General features: G+C 33.9%; 1 protein-coding gene across 1 annotated transcript in view; it reads right to left on the reverse strand.

The window, feature by feature from the left end:
- Positions 1-788: 788 nt before the first annotated feature.
- LOC132756093 (ankyrin repeat domain-containing protein 11-like) overlaps positions 789-18,813 on the reverse strand; it is a 72,800-nt gene continuing 54,775 nt past the window's right edge. The window contains exons 10-14 of the mRNA XM_060747084.1: positions 14,601-14,738; positions 8,326-8,424; positions 7,497-7,646; positions 5,244-5,336; positions 789-2,964 (exon numbers count right to left, since the gene is read on the reverse strand). Coding sequence (XP_060603067.1) covers positions 2,785-2,964; positions 5,244-5,336; positions 7,497-7,646; positions 8,326-8,424; positions 14,601-14,738 — 660 coding nt within the window. The 3' untranslated portion in view covers positions 789-2,784. The remainder of the gene's footprint in view (positions 2,965-5,243; positions 5,337-7,496; positions 7,647-8,325; positions 8,425-14,600; positions 14,739-18,813) is intronic.

Here is an 18,813-nt window from a genome sequence, read left to right on the forward strand (position 1 = left end):
TTGTGGTTTGTTTTCATGTATGATAACAAGTACTATCAACATAATTATATACAGTATTACAGATCTTACATTTATAGACCAAATAAACTTTAATGTGATTGAGTGTGTTGAAGGTTTAAAATAAACAAACACCGTAAAGGCCATAGGTGGACCTTCCATCAAAACTGAGGAACAAAGTTCTCCAATGCCCCTCTGTACATTATTAGTGGTGGAGGAAGACCTCAGGTGCCATTTCTTGCATTAATTAAGGCGCCATCGGTCATCCAAGTAGATCCACTGACGTTTTATATGCAAATTAGATAGCTTCCTCAAATGAAGGAATCAAAAGTCCCTGGCAGGACTGAAACTTAAGGATGATGGGCAAGTGGTTTGAAGTCCCAGTAACAGATTAACCTCTTCCTGGATAAAACCTAATAAGGTAAAAGACTATATTAGTTAAACTATGTGTGTAGGATTACTTAAGACATAAACAACATCATTTTGGTTATTTACATTTATTTGAACACGTTCATGTTTTGTCATCAATATTGAAACTTGGATTTGAAAAATATGAGAACATACATGTAGTCATTCAAAAATAACAGACATACACAGCACATATTGTTGATAAAAACTTTATGTTAGCAGAGATAAGGGAACATAAATGTGACTATATCCATGTTACATATATTGCAAAAAGTTTTTTTTTAATCATTTAATCAATAATGAAATATCTACTATAGTGCAGAAGTAATATTTATAAAGCAGATCTTTTTCATTCCCAAACAGGCTTTTTTTGTTACTTAAAAATTTCTATGAATACTGTCAACATAAATGTCTCTGAAAATAGAATGAACAATTTTCTATGTTACTAGCGTTTGAAATTGTTGAGACAATTGGAAAATGTTTCTTTTTTTCAAAATACCGTATGTAACTACAATGATATACTAGCTTGTGTGAATGAATAAATATTACTCTAAAGTATCTTCTGATGCATGCATGTTTTGCCATTTTTAACTCCATGAAACCGACATTAAAAACTAGAACAAGCAACAATAGAAAAAGTGTCTCCTGTTTCCAAAAAGTATGCTCTTTTTTTTTTTTAAAGAATTCATTACTGTTACTATGGTAACAAAGTATGATATTCTTTTCTCTCTAAATAGTTAAAGTAGTAGTATTTTTCTCATTAACATAGATCATAACTAATATATCTAATAACAACAAAAAACAAACAAACAAACAAAAAGTGATCTACTCTCCAACAAAAACAAGACATAAATAAGTTTCTAAATCATAACTTCAACAAAAAAATAAAATATACTATAAAGAAATACGAGAAAGTGAGATAAGAAAAGTCAGCTTTTTTTCTGTCGCTAGGCAACAGAATAAAATGATGTTTATATATAAAGGAACACAGACAAAATGTCATCATATATCAAGACATAAGGCAGAGGTTACAATATCCAAATTTTGTCTGTCTGCAAGTGTTTATTTTAACTTGATCTAATTTGTAACTCAAACAAGGGAACTATCATTGTTTACTTTTGCAGATGAAAATACTTGCCAAAGGAAAAACAGACAGACCTTGTGACGGGTAATTTGCTAAAGTAAAGCAAAAAAAAATGTACAATTTAGCTAACATGATTTTCATTTTTTGTATATTGTATTGCTTCAAATAGTTGTTTCTAACCATTGGTTAGTAAACTTTCAAGCACACTGTTGTGGTTAAGTTTTAAGTGACACCAATACTTTAAACATCAAACAGTTACTTTCAAGCCTTTACTGCTGAAGAAAAACCTGTAGCAGCACACCTAAATAATTCAGGCACAAGCAGGAACCAGGAACTCACTTCCTCACATGGAAGAATCCAAATTCCCGGTCCAGATTTGAACCAACTGCAGTGAGAGTCCAGTAAAATTGAAAACAGTAACTATAACCATTAAGGTCTCACTTTCAAAGAATACTCTCATAAAATATCTTATCAAAGTAATAAATTAAAAGCCTACATCAAAACATGACTTTTTTGTAACATGATTTTGTTACAAAATATTTCATTGTTCTACAAAGAATTTACTTAGTGAACAATGAAACTTTTTTATCATTACAAATTTAATGTTATAAGAAAAACTTACAGAAATCTTAAAAAAAGTATTAAAAAAATCATATCCATTTGTTTTTTCTTTAAAAAAAAATTAGTCAAGCAGAAAAAATGGAAAATGAAAAAAACTAAAATGAGCCGTAAGAAAAAAATATTAGGAACATTCACACAAGTCACTCAAATATGAAAGCATGATTACGACAACAACTTTAACCCGTCTCAAAAGCACATATATACTCCATAGGTCCTTAATATATAATATGCATGAAGCAACATTCTGTGTACCTTTGGACCATTATCATAGTTATAAAATAATTTACTGCATGATCAAAAATTGACATGAAAAAACAAACGTGATTGGATGTCTTTGTTCAGGCAGCATTATACACATGTAATCAGTTCACTGCATATAATACTTCAGTTTTCATTAAGTTCAACACACCTTGCCCTGCCCACCTAGCACATGACCTTCGACCTTTTGACCTTGTAGGACCAGCCTAAGGTCAAACTATGCAGAATCAACAGATTTCACATCTTTCAGATTCTGATAATTTCCTCTCATCTTAACTCAGCAAAATTTACTGTCCATCTGTTATACAATCAGCTTCCTTTTTTTCCAAGTACGTACGTACATCTTTTGCCATTTTCTAAGAATCCTCATCCCAATCTACGAGGAATAAAACCAACTTCTCCAGTAAGAATGTTTGCTAAGTGGGCAACAGGTCAAAATTATCCTGTACTGTCACCAATGGGACATGTAACTCATCTATTTCTGGTATAACATTTCTATCACACATTGACAATTCTTTAAGCCGCCACTCCCATTCCAGTCTCTGGTATGCATACAATGAATCAGCTTCCTGCTTTTGCCTCAAAATTAACAGTTCCTGAAAAAAGATAGAAGAAAATAGTGTCTATTCATCTTATGATTTTCCAGCTTTATTGATGGAGGAAAAGCTTGTGTTTCCTTCAATTTAGTATAAAATCACTATAACTCCAAAATCTAGATGGATATTTACACCAACTAAAACTAGAAATGTGTCCTTAGGACATGGATGCGCAAACTTTTCAAATTATTTGTGAAAAGACACACATGGGGAACAGATGGAAAATCAAGGGCCAATCTAAACACCCCCCATATCCCTCAAGTAGTGGGCGCATAAGAAATAATGCGACTTTTATGCTACAATTACATATAACCATTAATCATGGTGCATGGCATCAAGAGGACTTTAGAAGTGAAAGAATTCTAAAGAAACAAACACACATGGCACTGAAGAATTTCATTTAAATTTCACAGTGCTGCCTTGTACATGTACTTTTATTCAATAGCAAGTAAATTGTGTTTTTCGTAAAGAAAATTGGAAAATAACGCAAGGATTTAAATATTCTTTTTTAACAGACTGTCGAGCATCCAGCGGAAATTAGTACTTGGGAAATTGGTCTGGTTTAAGAATATTGGGCAATTTCCAAGTCAAATTGTACAGTCTCCCTGATAATTCATGTCTCATTCTGTGAAATACAGTTTAGTGAAATCAATATTAAAGAAGACTGTAAAATTTTGGCTAGTCCAGCAACAATCTGTTGTTACCATAGCAACCATTTCATCTCAATATTTCAATGTCCTTGGAAATTCCTAATTTCAATGGGGGAAGATTTTCTTCAAATCTTAATCCTATTTTGCTTAGAATAATTTAAATTTGAAATGTCTTAAGTTTAACAAAATATTTTTCATCTTAATGAGACGGCTGGGAATTGAAGTTTTAACTCAGAGAGAGAGAGAGAGAGAGAGAAGAGAGAATAGAGAGAGAGAGAAAACAGGAAGTGTTCATATGTTTAGTTGGTTCAAAATAACATAAGCTCTTAAATTCAGTTCTAGTCTTAAGCCCAGGAAAAAAAATCAATTTAAATTATTTTACTTTGTAAACATTTCTATAGATCTGTCTTATTTTACTAGTGAACAGTTTTAAATCATAAGAAAATGTTAAAGCTGATGTTAATGTACGTATAAAAAGTTTTAGATTAAACTTTTTTTCAAAATTTTCTCAAAATATTCACTATGATTTTTACTAACTAAAGGACAATCAAGAATATACTAACACTCATACAACCATTTTTAAAACCAGAAAAACTTCCAGTGTGAAGAATAAACTGATAGTGAACAAATGATTTAATACTTGTTTATTTTTGGAACAATTTAATTGTCGGAAGTTGAAAGCTGTGAAATCAAAGTCTAAGAAAATATTATTGTTTTGATTTTTTTCACACAGATCTGAATTGACATCATGAACTCATGTTGACCAAATCGGACCAGACCATTTATAGTATAAACTGTTGACTGCTCTATATTAGCTATCTTACAATCACACAAATCAACAAAAAAGCATTTTCAAAAGTATTTAATTATTTTTTAGGTTGGGTTTTATGTCAAACCAACACAGTAGAGGTCATATGGCGACTTTCCACCTTTACTGGGGGAGGAGATCGGGTGCCCCTCTGTGCATTATTTCAGGCACAAATTGGCACCTGAGTATAACCATTGACACTTCGTAAGTTAACTGGATAGCTTAACAAATGAAAGAATCCTAAGGTCCATAGCCTAAGTCCATAGCAAGTTTCTAACCCTCAGCAGTATGGGGAAAGTGGTTTGATGTCAATGACCTTAACCACCCGGAAAAATATTTCAGCACATGAATGTTTTGCATAATACCCATGTGTAACATAATCATTGACTAGTTCTGCATATAAATTCACATGTGTAATACATGTATAATCGTTACCTAGTCTTGCATATTTTAAATGTGCAATACAGCAATGTTATTTTGGTGTTAAGAAGTCAGTATACAGCCTGCACAGTTTGTAGAACAAAACATTAAAACATGATCATTTATTATACTAACATTTTAAGTTGAGAGATATACTGAATCTAATGTTTACAACCATAAAACGTAGTATTACAATTAAACTGAACAAGACAATATTATAAGCTTGCAAGGGGCTTTTCCTTTGTTTAAAAAACAGTCTTTTGATCTTGTGTAAATAAAAAAAAATACAACGTATGCATTTACTTCATATGAAAACTCATGTGACATTCCATGATCCCATATAATTCAGACTTTGATGAATTAGAAAAAAAGTAAAGTAAAGAAATAAATATCAAACATACTTTGATTTTCTCATACTTGTCATCGACGTCTTGGATCCAGGACAGGAACTGTCGGCCATTATAACGTGTTCTGTTCTTCTTATCTTTTTCTTCCTGGGGAAAAAATAATAATTTTTTCTAAAATGTCACAGGTTATAATAAACATGAATGTGAAACTTTGTTGTTGGATCTGAAGACTCAAGTGTCAGGTAATTTGGTTGCTTATAAAACATAATACATTTCTATACAAAGCCAAGTTATGGAAAATGAAAATGTTTGACCACTGGTTAAACAGGTAATATTGTGCTATGACTGCTGATATTTGAATGAGTTCACAATATATGATTGCTTAAGTTATTACTTTTCAGTCAAATGAGGTATCTAGGAAAATATCCTTCATCTCACAGAAAAACAAGCTCCCTTAAACTTCAATTAATGTGCCCCTTTCAGCAGTTTTTATTGACCAATGAATATATTTCAATCTCATTTAAAACCAACTGCCTATAAATGTCTCTAATTTTACATAACCATTAATAACAGCTGCTGCAGATAGTTAAAGAAAAACAAAACTTCACAACTTGATGTGAACATGATTTAATCATCGTTCTTCTGATTGGTTGTAATTTCAAGATTTCCAAATGATAATACTCAAATGAAGAGGCTAAATCTTTAATTTATTCTTTAAAGAAAATTACCAAAAAAAACCCCCACAAACATCAACTAGGCTGTAACAGATTGGACTTTAATGATATTTATTTTTGATGCTGTATTTCCATTTTTAACCATGGAAAAATTAATCATAAACAAATGGGTTTCTTATAAAATTTATTTTCAAATCATTCACATACATGCATTCAAATTTTCTTTCAGCTACAGCTTAAAATTCAAAAAGGAGCCAGGAAAAGGGCAGAAGGGAAAATGAGTGTACACTACTGTTCAGTGAAAAGTAACATGTCTATTTGCTCAACATCATTTTTAAAGTTCAAAATTTAAGTTCAAAGCTAAAGTTGGCCAAATATGTACATAATGTTTGTTTGTTTTATGCCTTTTTCCAACAGTATTTCAGTCATATAGGCATATAGTTTCCTAACCACCGTTCCTGGAGAGTTACACCAGATGTACATAATGAAAACATCAAAACTTAATTGCTTTTTAATGAAAACATGGCTAAATTGTGCTGGCCAAAGATGTGCATAATGAAAACATCAAACTTTAAGCTTATTTTGCATTTAATGAAAAACATCAAGGCTGAAGTTGTGTTTAAATAATAATAATCAACAACATCAATTCTAATCCCATGCTTTATGAAAACACTGACGCCAACCCATTAATAAATGACAGCAAAACAAAGCAACAACAAGTATACAACAATATAGACAACAGAAGAAATCTGTCATACAGAAGTGGGTTACATATACTTCACTAAAATGATTGTTCTGAGATGATCAATATCTATATATCTTAACAGTATTTTAATTTCTGCACTTGCAGGCAGATGTTACCATAATTGAGTACTTAGGCTTTGGTCCAAACAACAATTGCCAAGTATTTCTCTTTAGTAAACAACTGAAAGTCATCAAATCTAGTTACAAATTGAAACAAAGTGCAATTTTGTGTTTATTATAGAAGACTGACATTTAATATCAATGCTCACGTTGGCAACAAGTCTTAATATCAAAGGAATGTTATTGAAATTATAAATGCTTACACAGGTAATCAATTTTAGAAACCATAACCAAAGTGAAAGAAAGAGGTAAAAGGTTGAAAATCAGTCTGTTTTGTTAGCTGTCACACCAACACTGTCAAATGGTGACACTCTAACTGAACCATTTTTTCAAGAAAATGTCAAGTGCCCCTTCGTGCATTATTTCAGGCATGAGTAGAACATAAGCTGGATAGCTTTTCATAAGACTCAGACGGGATTCAAATACACAGAAGGGAGGGGCAAGGGATTTGAAGTTTCTGACCTTCACCACTCGGCTATGGCGGCCCCTTTTAAAATCAGGTACTGGAGATTTTAAATTTCACATCAGTAGTTTACAAGCCAATTAAATATTTGGCATAACCCAGTCAATAATGAATTTTTCATTTTGTTTTTAGATTTCTCTTTCTTCTCTCTTGTAGTCTTTACTTTATATTGAATGGGAAAATGCACCAAAAAATGAGTAAATGACGAGTGAAACAAAAGCAAAACCAAAATACAACAAGTCATAGTAAGAAATCAAGCATTGAAAAAGAAAACAGAAGTGTAGGAAAAAGGCTCACAATACATACTAGACGAACCTGGTCCTCAGTAAAGTTATATATTTCTTCATCTCTCAGTATCGTGCACACGCTCAAAGGTGTGCCCTGATTGGCGATAGCACGTGCTGCGCGACCATGTTCCCGTAAAATCTCTTGTTCAATTGACAGAATCAACTTTTCCTGAAATGAAAAACAATTTATCAATTCCTTTCACACAAATTTCTATCTAGTGTAACTTGTCCTTGTTAAAGTCACCAGGACAATGTTAAACACACATGGTGACTTTCCAATTTCCTGGTTGGAGCCCCTCCAGGCATCACTTTATGCACATGTTAGCACCGGAGTAGAACCACCAATTTTCAGTAAGTTTCAAAGACCTTAACCACAAGGCCATGGAGACCTCATTGAAGCCACTTATTTTATATCTAGTTACATTTCCTACATTACAAAGGCTTGTGTAGAGATTTTTAAGTTACTTCATCTCTGTGAAAACTTGAACTATTCATGTAGCACAAGAATTCCTAATGCATAGACAACCCTTCTTTTTTAAGCCACTTATTTATTTTTGATAACTTATTTCTATATTTAGTGATATCAGTGATTTATAATTGAATTAGGGGTCATTTTAATATGTTCAACTTTACCGAGTCTTTGAGTGCCTTTCAACATTAAGTATAAGATATATCGAATCTACCACTATACTAATGATGTCACTGAAGTTATTTTTTCTTCAAAATTAATTCTCATATATAAGTTTCTTAACTATGATCCTGATTCTAATTAATTTCAGTATGTTTATAATGAAGCTGTAAGCCAACTCAAGGCAGGGTTTGTTTCATTGAATTATTTAATTTCTTACCCGTTCAATGAGGTGCTGTAGACGTAGTTTGTATCTGGCTTTCTCTTGTTGTACAAACTGATCTCTCATCTTATCTTTGACAGAGTTTGGAGGTGACAACTGAAATTATACAATTCATACAAATCATCAATAAATCAAAAATAAAACATTACACAAGTGAATAAAACCTGGCAATTTCTTGGTTGGACTATAAAAGGTCATATAGAACTAAAGTGCCAATTTGTGCATTATTTCACTATAATAGTCATAAAAGAAGAACTCGGTGCCACTTGGTGTATTATTTCAGAAATGAGCGAACTTTTGGTTAGAACCACTGACCTTCCATTTCTGGTTTCTTTCCTTCCATGAAATAATCTATAGACTTGTGTGATTTAAATAGCTTCCAGCCCTTATTCATGGAAGCTTCCATAGAATTAGGAAACATTATATGTTGAGCCATCTTTGATTTAATTAAAGCCATCAAATGTTGTCCCCCCACCCCCTTCAAACCGTCCCATTTTTTAAACATCTTTTTCTACAGAATTTACCTTTGAAAGTGAATTTCAAGACAATACAAGAGCGATCAGTGATCACATGTGTCGCCTCATGATGGCCAATTTCATGTTGGGACAAGTTTTGTGACAGACGGACAGACAGTGGTATAAGAGAAGTAGTCCGGACAAACTTTGAAAATAAATTTTTTTAAAGGGCCATAACTCTGACAAAAATCATTGAACCGGAAAATGCTGACAATATGCACAACTAGACTTGGTACTGATCATTCCTGTAAAGTTTGGATGAAATTGCACCAGTAGTTTATGAGGAGTAGTCCTGACAAGCTTTTGTGTATCTTGCAACACACAGAAAAACACACCTTTTTATCAAAGGGCCATAACTCGGCCAAAAACCATTCAACAGGAAAACCCGTGAAATATGCGCAAGGACTTGAGCTACAGATCAATCCTGTAAAGTTTCATTGAAATTGCATTAGTGGTATAAGAGAAGTAGTCTGGACAAACTTTAAAAATAACAAGAGCTGTCCGTAAGACAGCGCGCTCGACTTTTTTAGTGCTTGCCTATAATACAAAACATTGACAGTTAAGGGCCATAATTCAAATAAAATCTTTGACAGAATTACCTTCTCCTGGACATGTTTGGGAATCATGATTGTAAACAAGTATTCCAACTTTCAAATTAATATCTCAAACAGTTCAGTCAAAAAGTGGACTGGTACTAAAAACTTAACCAAGATTCTAAGTCGATAAAAGGCCTTAATTTTTAAAACAAATCCTTGACAGAGTTACCTTCTCTTGCGTACAGATGGGGGTAATGATGTGAAATAGCATTAAAAGTTTCAAAGCAATATCTCAAAGGGTTAAGGCAATAAGTGGATTTTACCCATATTCAATGTATTTTCTAAGTCAAAAAGGGGCATAATTCTGTCAAAAACCTTGACAGAGTTATGTCCTCTTGTCTGTTGATGAAGGTCGTGATGGTAAACAAGTATGGTCAGTTTCAAAGCAATACCTCCAATGGTTTTGAAATAAAGTGAGGTGGTACAAAAAACTTAACCAAGCTCAATACACTTTCTAAGTCAAAAAAGGGCCATAATTCTGTCAAAAACCTTGACAGAGTTATGTACTCTTGTCTGTAGATGGAGGTTATGATGGTGAACAAGTATGGTAAGTTTCAAAGCCATACTTGTAATACTTCTGAAATAAAGTGGGGTGGTACGAAAAACTTAACCAAGGTGTGACGCCAACGCCGACGCCGACGCCGGGGCGAGTAGGATAGCTCCCCTTTTCATAGAAAAGTCGAGCTAAAAATTATTAAAGGGCCATAACTCTGACAAAAATCATTGAACCGGAAAATGCTGACAATATGCACAACTAGACTTGGTACTGATCATTCCTGTAAAGTTTGGATGAAATTGCACCAGTAGTTTATGAGGAGTAGTCCGGACAAGTTTTGTGATGGACGGACAGACAGGCGGACGACGGAGAAGTGATCCCTATATGTCGCCACTACTCCGTAGAGGTAACACAAAAAGCTACTAGTTCTCCCATTATAAACTATCTTTTTTTTTTTTCATTCTTGTGACGCTATGGTAAAAACACCTTGCCATAACAATTCTCTCAACAGGTTTCTTTGTTTCTTTCCCAATGACTTACATTATAACTTGTCAATTCTTATCTATTCCTCAAGGTTGATCAATGCATTTTATTCAGATTAGTAAATCATAAATCACAACTTAGATGAATACACTCCTATAACATTATCAACCAAGGGGAACAACTCTGTCAGCCTTACAAAAACCTTACCACTTGCCCTTGAACTGCTTTGTTAGCAAGGTTATAACAACAAATAATTAGTCATTCATTGAGGAAACAAACCAACCAATAGAAAACCGATTTCAAGCCTTATCAGATAGAAACCCACGTTTAAAAATAACTACTTTGCAATACATATATATTCACATACTTGAGCTACCATTTTATTGAACCAAAAGTACACACCTTAAATTCTTTACTTCACTTAAAAGTGCATAACAAAAACGTGTATAAACCATAAACCAGTCTTAACCACAAGCCAAATACAGATTATATATCTTTCTCCTAAATCAAGACATATCAAGCAATATATACTGTTATAAATCGATTATAACAGAGTCATGTTATGTTCATTATAATAAAGATCCTTTTATCTTTGGAAGGTCAGGACGACTAAAACATGAACATGGTAGTTAGTAGGTCAGTATAATGCAATCTAGTCTGTACATGAAAACCAGTCTTGTTACCTTCACCTAATCTACACTTCTGTACATCATTATTAATGGAAATTTAATTTGTCTCAGTGTGCTCTGAAACTTTTTGAAAACTTTTCCAAGTGATTTTCTATTATGGTGGTTTGACAAAAGAAGCCCTTAATACCCAGGAAGTATGTCTGCTTCTAGGGCTTATAAAAAGCACTGTTGTCTCCAGCTTTTTAAAACCTAAGCAGCCATAAGACACCACATCTATGCTTTACCACTGTGGTTACAGCACAGGCACTAAGGGTGCAGTAACACCAAATGCATATAATAAAATACACATACATAGAACCACAGCATGGGAGGTGCACTACAGGCAAAGGCATAGTTACTGTAAACTTGTACAAGTAACCAGCATGGATGACAGAATATAACAGATTAATAAGAGGGCCAGATTTATAGTTTCATGTACTAAATATATCAATAACACTTAAAATCTTTCCCCAAAGGGGGGGGGGGGACAGATACTAACCCCAAAGAAAAAATTCTACTGGAGGGACTGATACTTGATGAAGCAGTTCAAAAGTTAGCAAGTTAAGCTTGTCACCATGTATATAATATTATGTACAGTCAGAGCACAGAAAGGGTCACAAAGTAATGATGTTTTCCTCTCATTGACCTTCAACTTGGTTTTCAATGTTTTAAACATATATATCTTACATGTTGATATAAAGTTTAACATTAACAATATGCATGCCATTTTGTATCAGCACATAATGAAATATATTGTGTATATAAATCAGAAATGAAAATGTGTATAATGATTTATTACTGTCCTGTAACATGACCTAGTGGTGTATAAATGTGGTGTATAAATGTAGTTCACAACCTCGGCTATTCATTCTGTATACAAAGCATATATGTTACAGTGGACTGGAGTTGAAATTAAGGTTGAAATCACATAAATCTCAAAATAATCCATCTTCTTACAAGATATATAGGTGTAGAAATTATTGGCTGAGTTATCTATTTAATTGATATTGAAAACACCTGCTGTTTGTCAGCATTGTCCTATACAAAGGGATAGGTATCTACAATGTCAGCAAATGACAATAACAACTTATTTATAGCTCAGTGTGATGAAATCTTTTACTGTTTACAAAAGTACATAGCTAACAGTATTTCACAATGGGGATTGAACCACTAAATAACTAACAATCCCTCTGGAATGGACCATGAGTTATCTTGGTAAAAACAGAATCTTCCTGTTGGTTTAGTACAGGATGTTAGTAAGCCTGGGTTGATTGTTAAACCTAGCTAAGTAACACTTGTAAGCCTAGAAACACTGAATGTCTAGGGAGACCTTTAAAGTTAGGGAGACTTGTAAGCATAGGTTGACTGTTATGTCTAGGGAGTCCTTTAAGGTTAGAGACTTGTAAGCCTAGGATGACTGTTATGTCTAGGGTGTCCTTTAAGGTTAGAGACTTGTAAGCCTAGGATGACTGTTATGTCTAGGGAGTCCTTAAAGGTTAGAGAGACTTGTAAACCTAGGATGACTGTTATGTCTAGGGAGTCCTTTAAGGTTAGAGATTTGTAAGCCTAGGATGACTGTTATGTCTAGGGAGACCTTTAAAGTTAGGGAGACTTGTAAGCATAGGTTGACTGTTATGTCTAGGGAGTCCTTTAAGGTTAGAGACTTGTAAGCCTAGGATGACTGTTATGTCTAGGGAGTCCTTTAAGGTTAGAGACTTGTAAGCCTAGGTTGACTGTTATGTCTAGGGAGTCCTTAAAGGTTAGAGACTTGTAAGCCTAGGTTGACTGTTATGTCTAGGGAGTCCTTTAAGGTTAAGAAGACTTGTAAGCCTAGGATGACTTTATGTTTATCCTTTTAGGTTAGGGAGACTTGTAAGCATAGGATGACTTTATGTCTAGGGAGTCCTTAAAGGTTAGAGACTTGTAAGCGTAGGATGACTGTTATGTCTAGGGAGTCATTTAAGGTTAGGGAGACTTGTAAACCTAGGATGAATACAAAGTCTAGGGAGTCCTTTAAGGTAAAAAAGACTTTAAGCCTAGGCTAAACACAAAGTCTAGGGAGTCCTTAAAGGTTAGAGAGACTTGTAAGCCTAGGATGACTGTTATGTCTAAGGAGTCCTTTAAGGTTAGGAAAACTTGTAAGCCTTGGATGACTGCAATATCTAGAGAGTCCTTTCAGGTTACGAAGACTTGTAAGCCTAGGATGACTGTTATGTCTAGGGAGTCCTTTAAGGTTAGGAAAACTTGTAAGCCTTGGATGACTGCAATATCTAGAGAGTCCTTTCAGGTTACGAAGACTTGTAAGCCTAGGATGACTGTTATGTCTTGGGAGTCCTTTAAGGTTAGGAAAACTTGTAAGCCTTGGATGTTTGCAATGTCTAGGGAGTCCTTTAAGGTTAGGGAGACTTGCAAGCCTAGGGAGTCCTTTAAGGTTAGGGAGACTTGTAAGCCTAGGATGACTACAAAGTCTAGGGAGACCCGAGTAAAACCAATGATGTTCCTTAAACTAGATTGCTTCCTCACAGAAAAGAATCCAAAGACCCATGTGGGATTTAAACCTACAGTGATGAGGGGCAAGTGGTTAATACAGAATCCCAGGACACTATTAATATGACTAGTCTTAAATGACAACAAAACTGTCACACAAACTGTAGCTAATCTTAAAACAAAGACAATGTTTACCTATCCATGTATGTAAGTATATACACAGACAACCAAAAAGAAAGATGTAAATTAGGAAAGAAATTCTGCTTTTCCCCAGCAATTTTTTTGCATTTTCGTTTGTGTATTCAGTATTGTAAATTTCAGCAATGTATAGAGGAGTAAAATTGATATGTCATTAAAATTCTGTAGTTTTTACATTAGAGCCTAAGGCAACATTCTTGTTGACAATGTAAATGGACTTGGTAATAATATGACTAAATGATCTAGTTAATGCATGCATGTATACAATAGATGTAGATAGATAGGTATGGTTTGTATTTCTATACAGATATACCAGTGTTTTACCATTATATGTACCAAACAAACAGCAGCTGTTGCCCCAGCATAAACATAGAGCTTTTCATATGAGTAATCTGCTTAGAGAAAAGCTGTACATATTTTCAGTGACCTTTCTAATCCTTAATTTGTTCAGATGTTCACACAATAAAAAGTCAGCAGGAGGAAAAAAAACAACATACGAAACTGATCGAAACCCACATATAAAGTCCATTTTTTAAAGGAAAACTTCCAGATTGGAAGGTAAAATTTCACTTCAATCTATACATAAATTGGATTATCATCAACAATTGGCAGTGAGTGGCTCAAAATCATCAAAGCCAAGCAATACAACTTATCACTCTAATCAGGGGTTTTAGTATAAGCAAAGTTGGTATACTGAGGAAAATTGTATAAATTTGTGCAAAACTTGGAAAGCTGACATTGAGTACATGAGGTCTTTGGAGAAAGGACCTTAATATGGCATATCATAATATCATATGGTATAATGTTAATGTTGGACACTCAAACTTACTGTTGGAACTGAGAGAGTGCTGGTGGTGTTGCCCTGAAGGACGTAGTTACATGTATTTAACAGATAGTCCTTGAAACCCTGAGGAGTCTTCGGACAAATACTCAGCATGTCCAGGTAGCCACAACGTCGACTAGCAATCTGAAATATAAATTACAAGAGTAATTATATCAACATGTATAACTTACATTATATAAAATAACCTGTTTATTTTTGTTGCATTACAGTATATAATTGACAAAACACTTTGGAATTTTGCAAAGATAGTGAGAGAATGAGCTAGGGTGATGTATCAAGTTAGACTTTGAAAAAATGCTTTTCTCTGTCCATTTGGTATTTGTCAATGCCTAATTTCTCTCAACAACATTACTGTTCTTTTCTTCCTTTTACATGATTTCAAGTTAAACCAACGTAATTTTCATGAAGAAGGAAATGCCCGACTCAACTCCCAATACTACATTTAAGTGTATATACATAGTTTAAGCACAAGCAATAAAATTATAGGTCAGATTGATAGCTTCTCTCATATATTTTTGTTTGCTTTGTTGGATTTTAAGACACACAGACACAGTACAGTTCATACAGTGACTTTCCAGCTCTACTGGTGGAGGAAGACCTCAATGCCCTTTTATGATTGTTTCAGACACCTGCGGGCACCTGAGTAGAACCAGGCACAGACCATCCTTAGGTAACACAGCTGAATAGCATCCTTTATATGAAAGAATCCACAGTCCCCACAGGGGTGAGGAGCGAGTGATTTATAGTCGATAATTCTAACCAATCAGCCAGAGGCCCCTTACTTAATAATTAAATGACCCAAACAGGAGTTAAACTGAACCCATACCAGTTAAGGTCACATGATTTAGAAGACTTTAAAACTTCCACTCAATATGTATAGACAGGCACAACTTACAGACTTAAGTAAGGTGGCAAAATGTTAAAAGGAAAAAGGCATTCAAATTTATCATTCCTTACACTATTACAGAAAACATTTTGGCTTCGTATTACATTGATTTTAGTCTTGTAAACTATAGGCCTTACTTTACAGACAAACAAATGACTAGGATCATAGTGCCACAGTTCTTAACATTAATATTTCATAAAGTAATTGGTATCCTTTGATAAAGTGGGAGAAAAAGAAATTCTGAAAATATATTCACATTTCACACTTATATTTTCTTTGGCCACTGAATTTTTTATGATATACTGGGTTTCAAAATGAACACTTTTGTATGATAGGAATATTCTATACATTTTAAGATGATTTGATGACCTATTTTTATCATTAACAGTGGGTAACCAAAGAAATTAACCTTTTATACATATCTATAGTTATAAGTTTAACCAAAAAGAAAGAAAGAAAAAAAAATGACCTAAAAGAACTAATAAGTGAACTTTTTAAACTTCAAATAAGAAACTTGGTGACATTTATTACTGACAGGGCAGTTAAAACATAAACCAAATAGTGATTTCAAGATTAAATTAAAAGTGAAAAGTGACTTGGTCATAACTCAATGAGTTTAAAAATATGACAATGTTGTGGTACAAAGTATATACATGTACATAAGAGGTTATAAATTTGGCTTAAGACTGTGTGAAATTTTAAATAAAAGATTAGCGAGGTATAAATGTAGAAATTCTTAAGAAGATGCTTTTATAAAACACAGTCATCCTAGTGCACCACTGTCCCATCCATTAACAAATTAATACAGTAAATAATCATGATGAAATATCCTAAATTTGGAAAATTGACCCTAAAGGTCAGAAATATTTTGAAATTGAGGTCAAGAACATTTTGAGGTTAAGGTCAAATTTAAAGCTATTACCCAGAGATCAGTTAGGTAACAGAATAAAGTCAAGATTTAAGATTCCAAAATGGCCATGTTAGGGCCAAGCTTTAGAATGTACATAAATGAGCATCAGCAAAATCATTATGCACCCATTATACCTACTGATTAATATTCGAGCCATAAAAAGCAAGTTAGAATTTTACATGCTTAACTTCCCTTACAAATAATTCAGAACAGGACAAAAACACTGTCTGAACAATGTTGTTTGGTAATGAACCAACAAGAAGTGTGAGAAATATTTCAGTGATTAAATAAACCGAGGAATGATTGATCAGAGGGTGAAAACAGCAGCTGAATCTACTGACAACTTCTGTATAGATGCTCCATAAATGCTATAGGGCAAAACATTGGAACTTTTATAACATCAATATGTCTCTCACACAGTCATAGAAAATACAGGAGGAAAATAACAAAACTACACCAGTCAGCTTAGTATAGAAAATTGCAAATATTTGAAGCCACCTGCTTTGCTAGATAATTAAGAGTAGGATGTTAGTTCCTACATGTTTCCTGACAGGAATTTATACAAGAAAACAACTTCAAAACAAGTATTTTGTCCTCCACTAATGGGTCATATGGTAATGCTGACTTTCACTAACAATTGTTGAGAAGTTGCCAATTACTTGTAAAGAACAGATTGGCTGGAAACTGCAAGAACCGAATAATGTCCAACCAGGGGGATTTAAAGCTATTCTTGGAAAAGGCACTGACTTAAATTGAGAAACAAGAGGGCCATGATGGCCCTGAGGTCGCTCACCTGTATATAGGCCCCCCCCCTCCCCTCCCCAACGTTGCAGGGCCAATTTAACCCAAGGGCTTTTATTTGCACAAACTTGGTAGACACCCATAAGAAGATGTTTCATGCTAAACATCTAAGCTCTAGCTCATTGGGCTTTTTAAAAGAAGATTTTTTTTAAGTTTTTACTATACACTTATAGTTAAAAACAATGACACCCCTAAGGCCGGGCCAGTTTTGACCCCAGGGCTTTTATCTAAACAAACTTTGTAGACACTTACTAGAAGATGTTTCATGCTTAATATCTAAACTCTAGCCATTTGGGTTTTTTCAAAGAAGATTTTAAGTTTTTGCTATACACATATAAAGAAAATCAATGACCCTCGGGGCGCAGGTCTTTTATTTGAACAAACTTTGTAGACACTCACTAAAAGATGTTTCATGCTTAATATCTTAACTCTAGCTATTTGGGTTTTTTCAAAGAAGATTTTTTAAGTTTTTGCTATACATATATAAGGAAAATCAATGACCCCCGGGGCTGTGCCAATTTTGACCCCAGGGCTTTTATTTGAACAAACTTGGTAGACACCTATTAGAACATGTTTGATGCTAAATATCTTAGCCATAGCTCTTTGAGTTCTTTAAAAGAAGATTTTTTAAGTTTTTACTATATGCATATAGGGAAAATCAATGACCCCCCGGGGCGGGGCCAATTTTGACCCCAGGGCTTTTATTTCAACAAACTTGGTAGACACTTATTAGAACTTGTTTCATGCTAAATATCTTAGCTCTAACTCTTTTGGTTCTTTAAAAGAAGATTTTTTAAGTTTTTACTATATGCATATAGGGAAAATCAATGACCCCCTGGGGCGGGGCCAATTTTGACCCCAGGGCTTTTATTTGAACAAACTTGGTAGACACCCATTAGAACATGTTTCATGCTAAATATCTTAGCTCTAGCTCTTTGGGTTCTTTAAAAGAAGATTTCTTAAGTTTTTACTATATGCATATAGGGAAAATCAATGACCCCCCGGGGCGGGGCCAATTTTGACCCCAGGGCTTTTATTTGAACAAACTTGGTAGACACTCACTAGAAGATGTTTCATGCCAAATATCTAAGCTCTAGCTCTTATGGTTTTTTAAAAGAAGATATTTAAAGTTTTTTCTTTCGGTTGCCATGGCAACCAGAGTTCTGCATGGAATTAAATTCTTTGAACAATTTTTAAAGGTGACCACCAAAGGAACATTCCTGTGAAGTTTGGATGAAATTGGCTTAGTGGTTTATGAGGAGATGTCATTTAAAGTAAAAGTTTACGGACGGACGCCGGACGGACGGACGCCGGACGAAAAGCGATCACAAAAGCTCACCCTGTCACTTTGTGACAGGTGAGCTAAAAAACTATGTAGGATTTTTCAGAAATTTGAGAAATCCTCAAATGAATTTGAAAGAATATGTTGAAACACTACCTTATAAAGACTTTTAAGTTCTATTTAAGAGTACAATTATATAATGGCTACCACATTGTACATTATACTATATTTGAATTTCATTAAGTCATAGACTACTGGGCAGTTTTAACTGAGCATTTATGACCATATATCTTGCCATTGTTTTTAAATGGTATTAAAT

Source organism: Ruditapes philippinarum, unplaced genomic scaffold (genome assembly GCF_026571515.1).
Source record: "Ruditapes philippinarum isolate M1 unplaced genomic scaffold, ASM2657151v2 ctg4004_1_1_1_1, whole genome shotgun sequence".
NCBI lineage: Eukaryota > Metazoa > Mollusca > Bivalvia > Venerida > Veneridae > Ruditapes > Ruditapes philippinarum.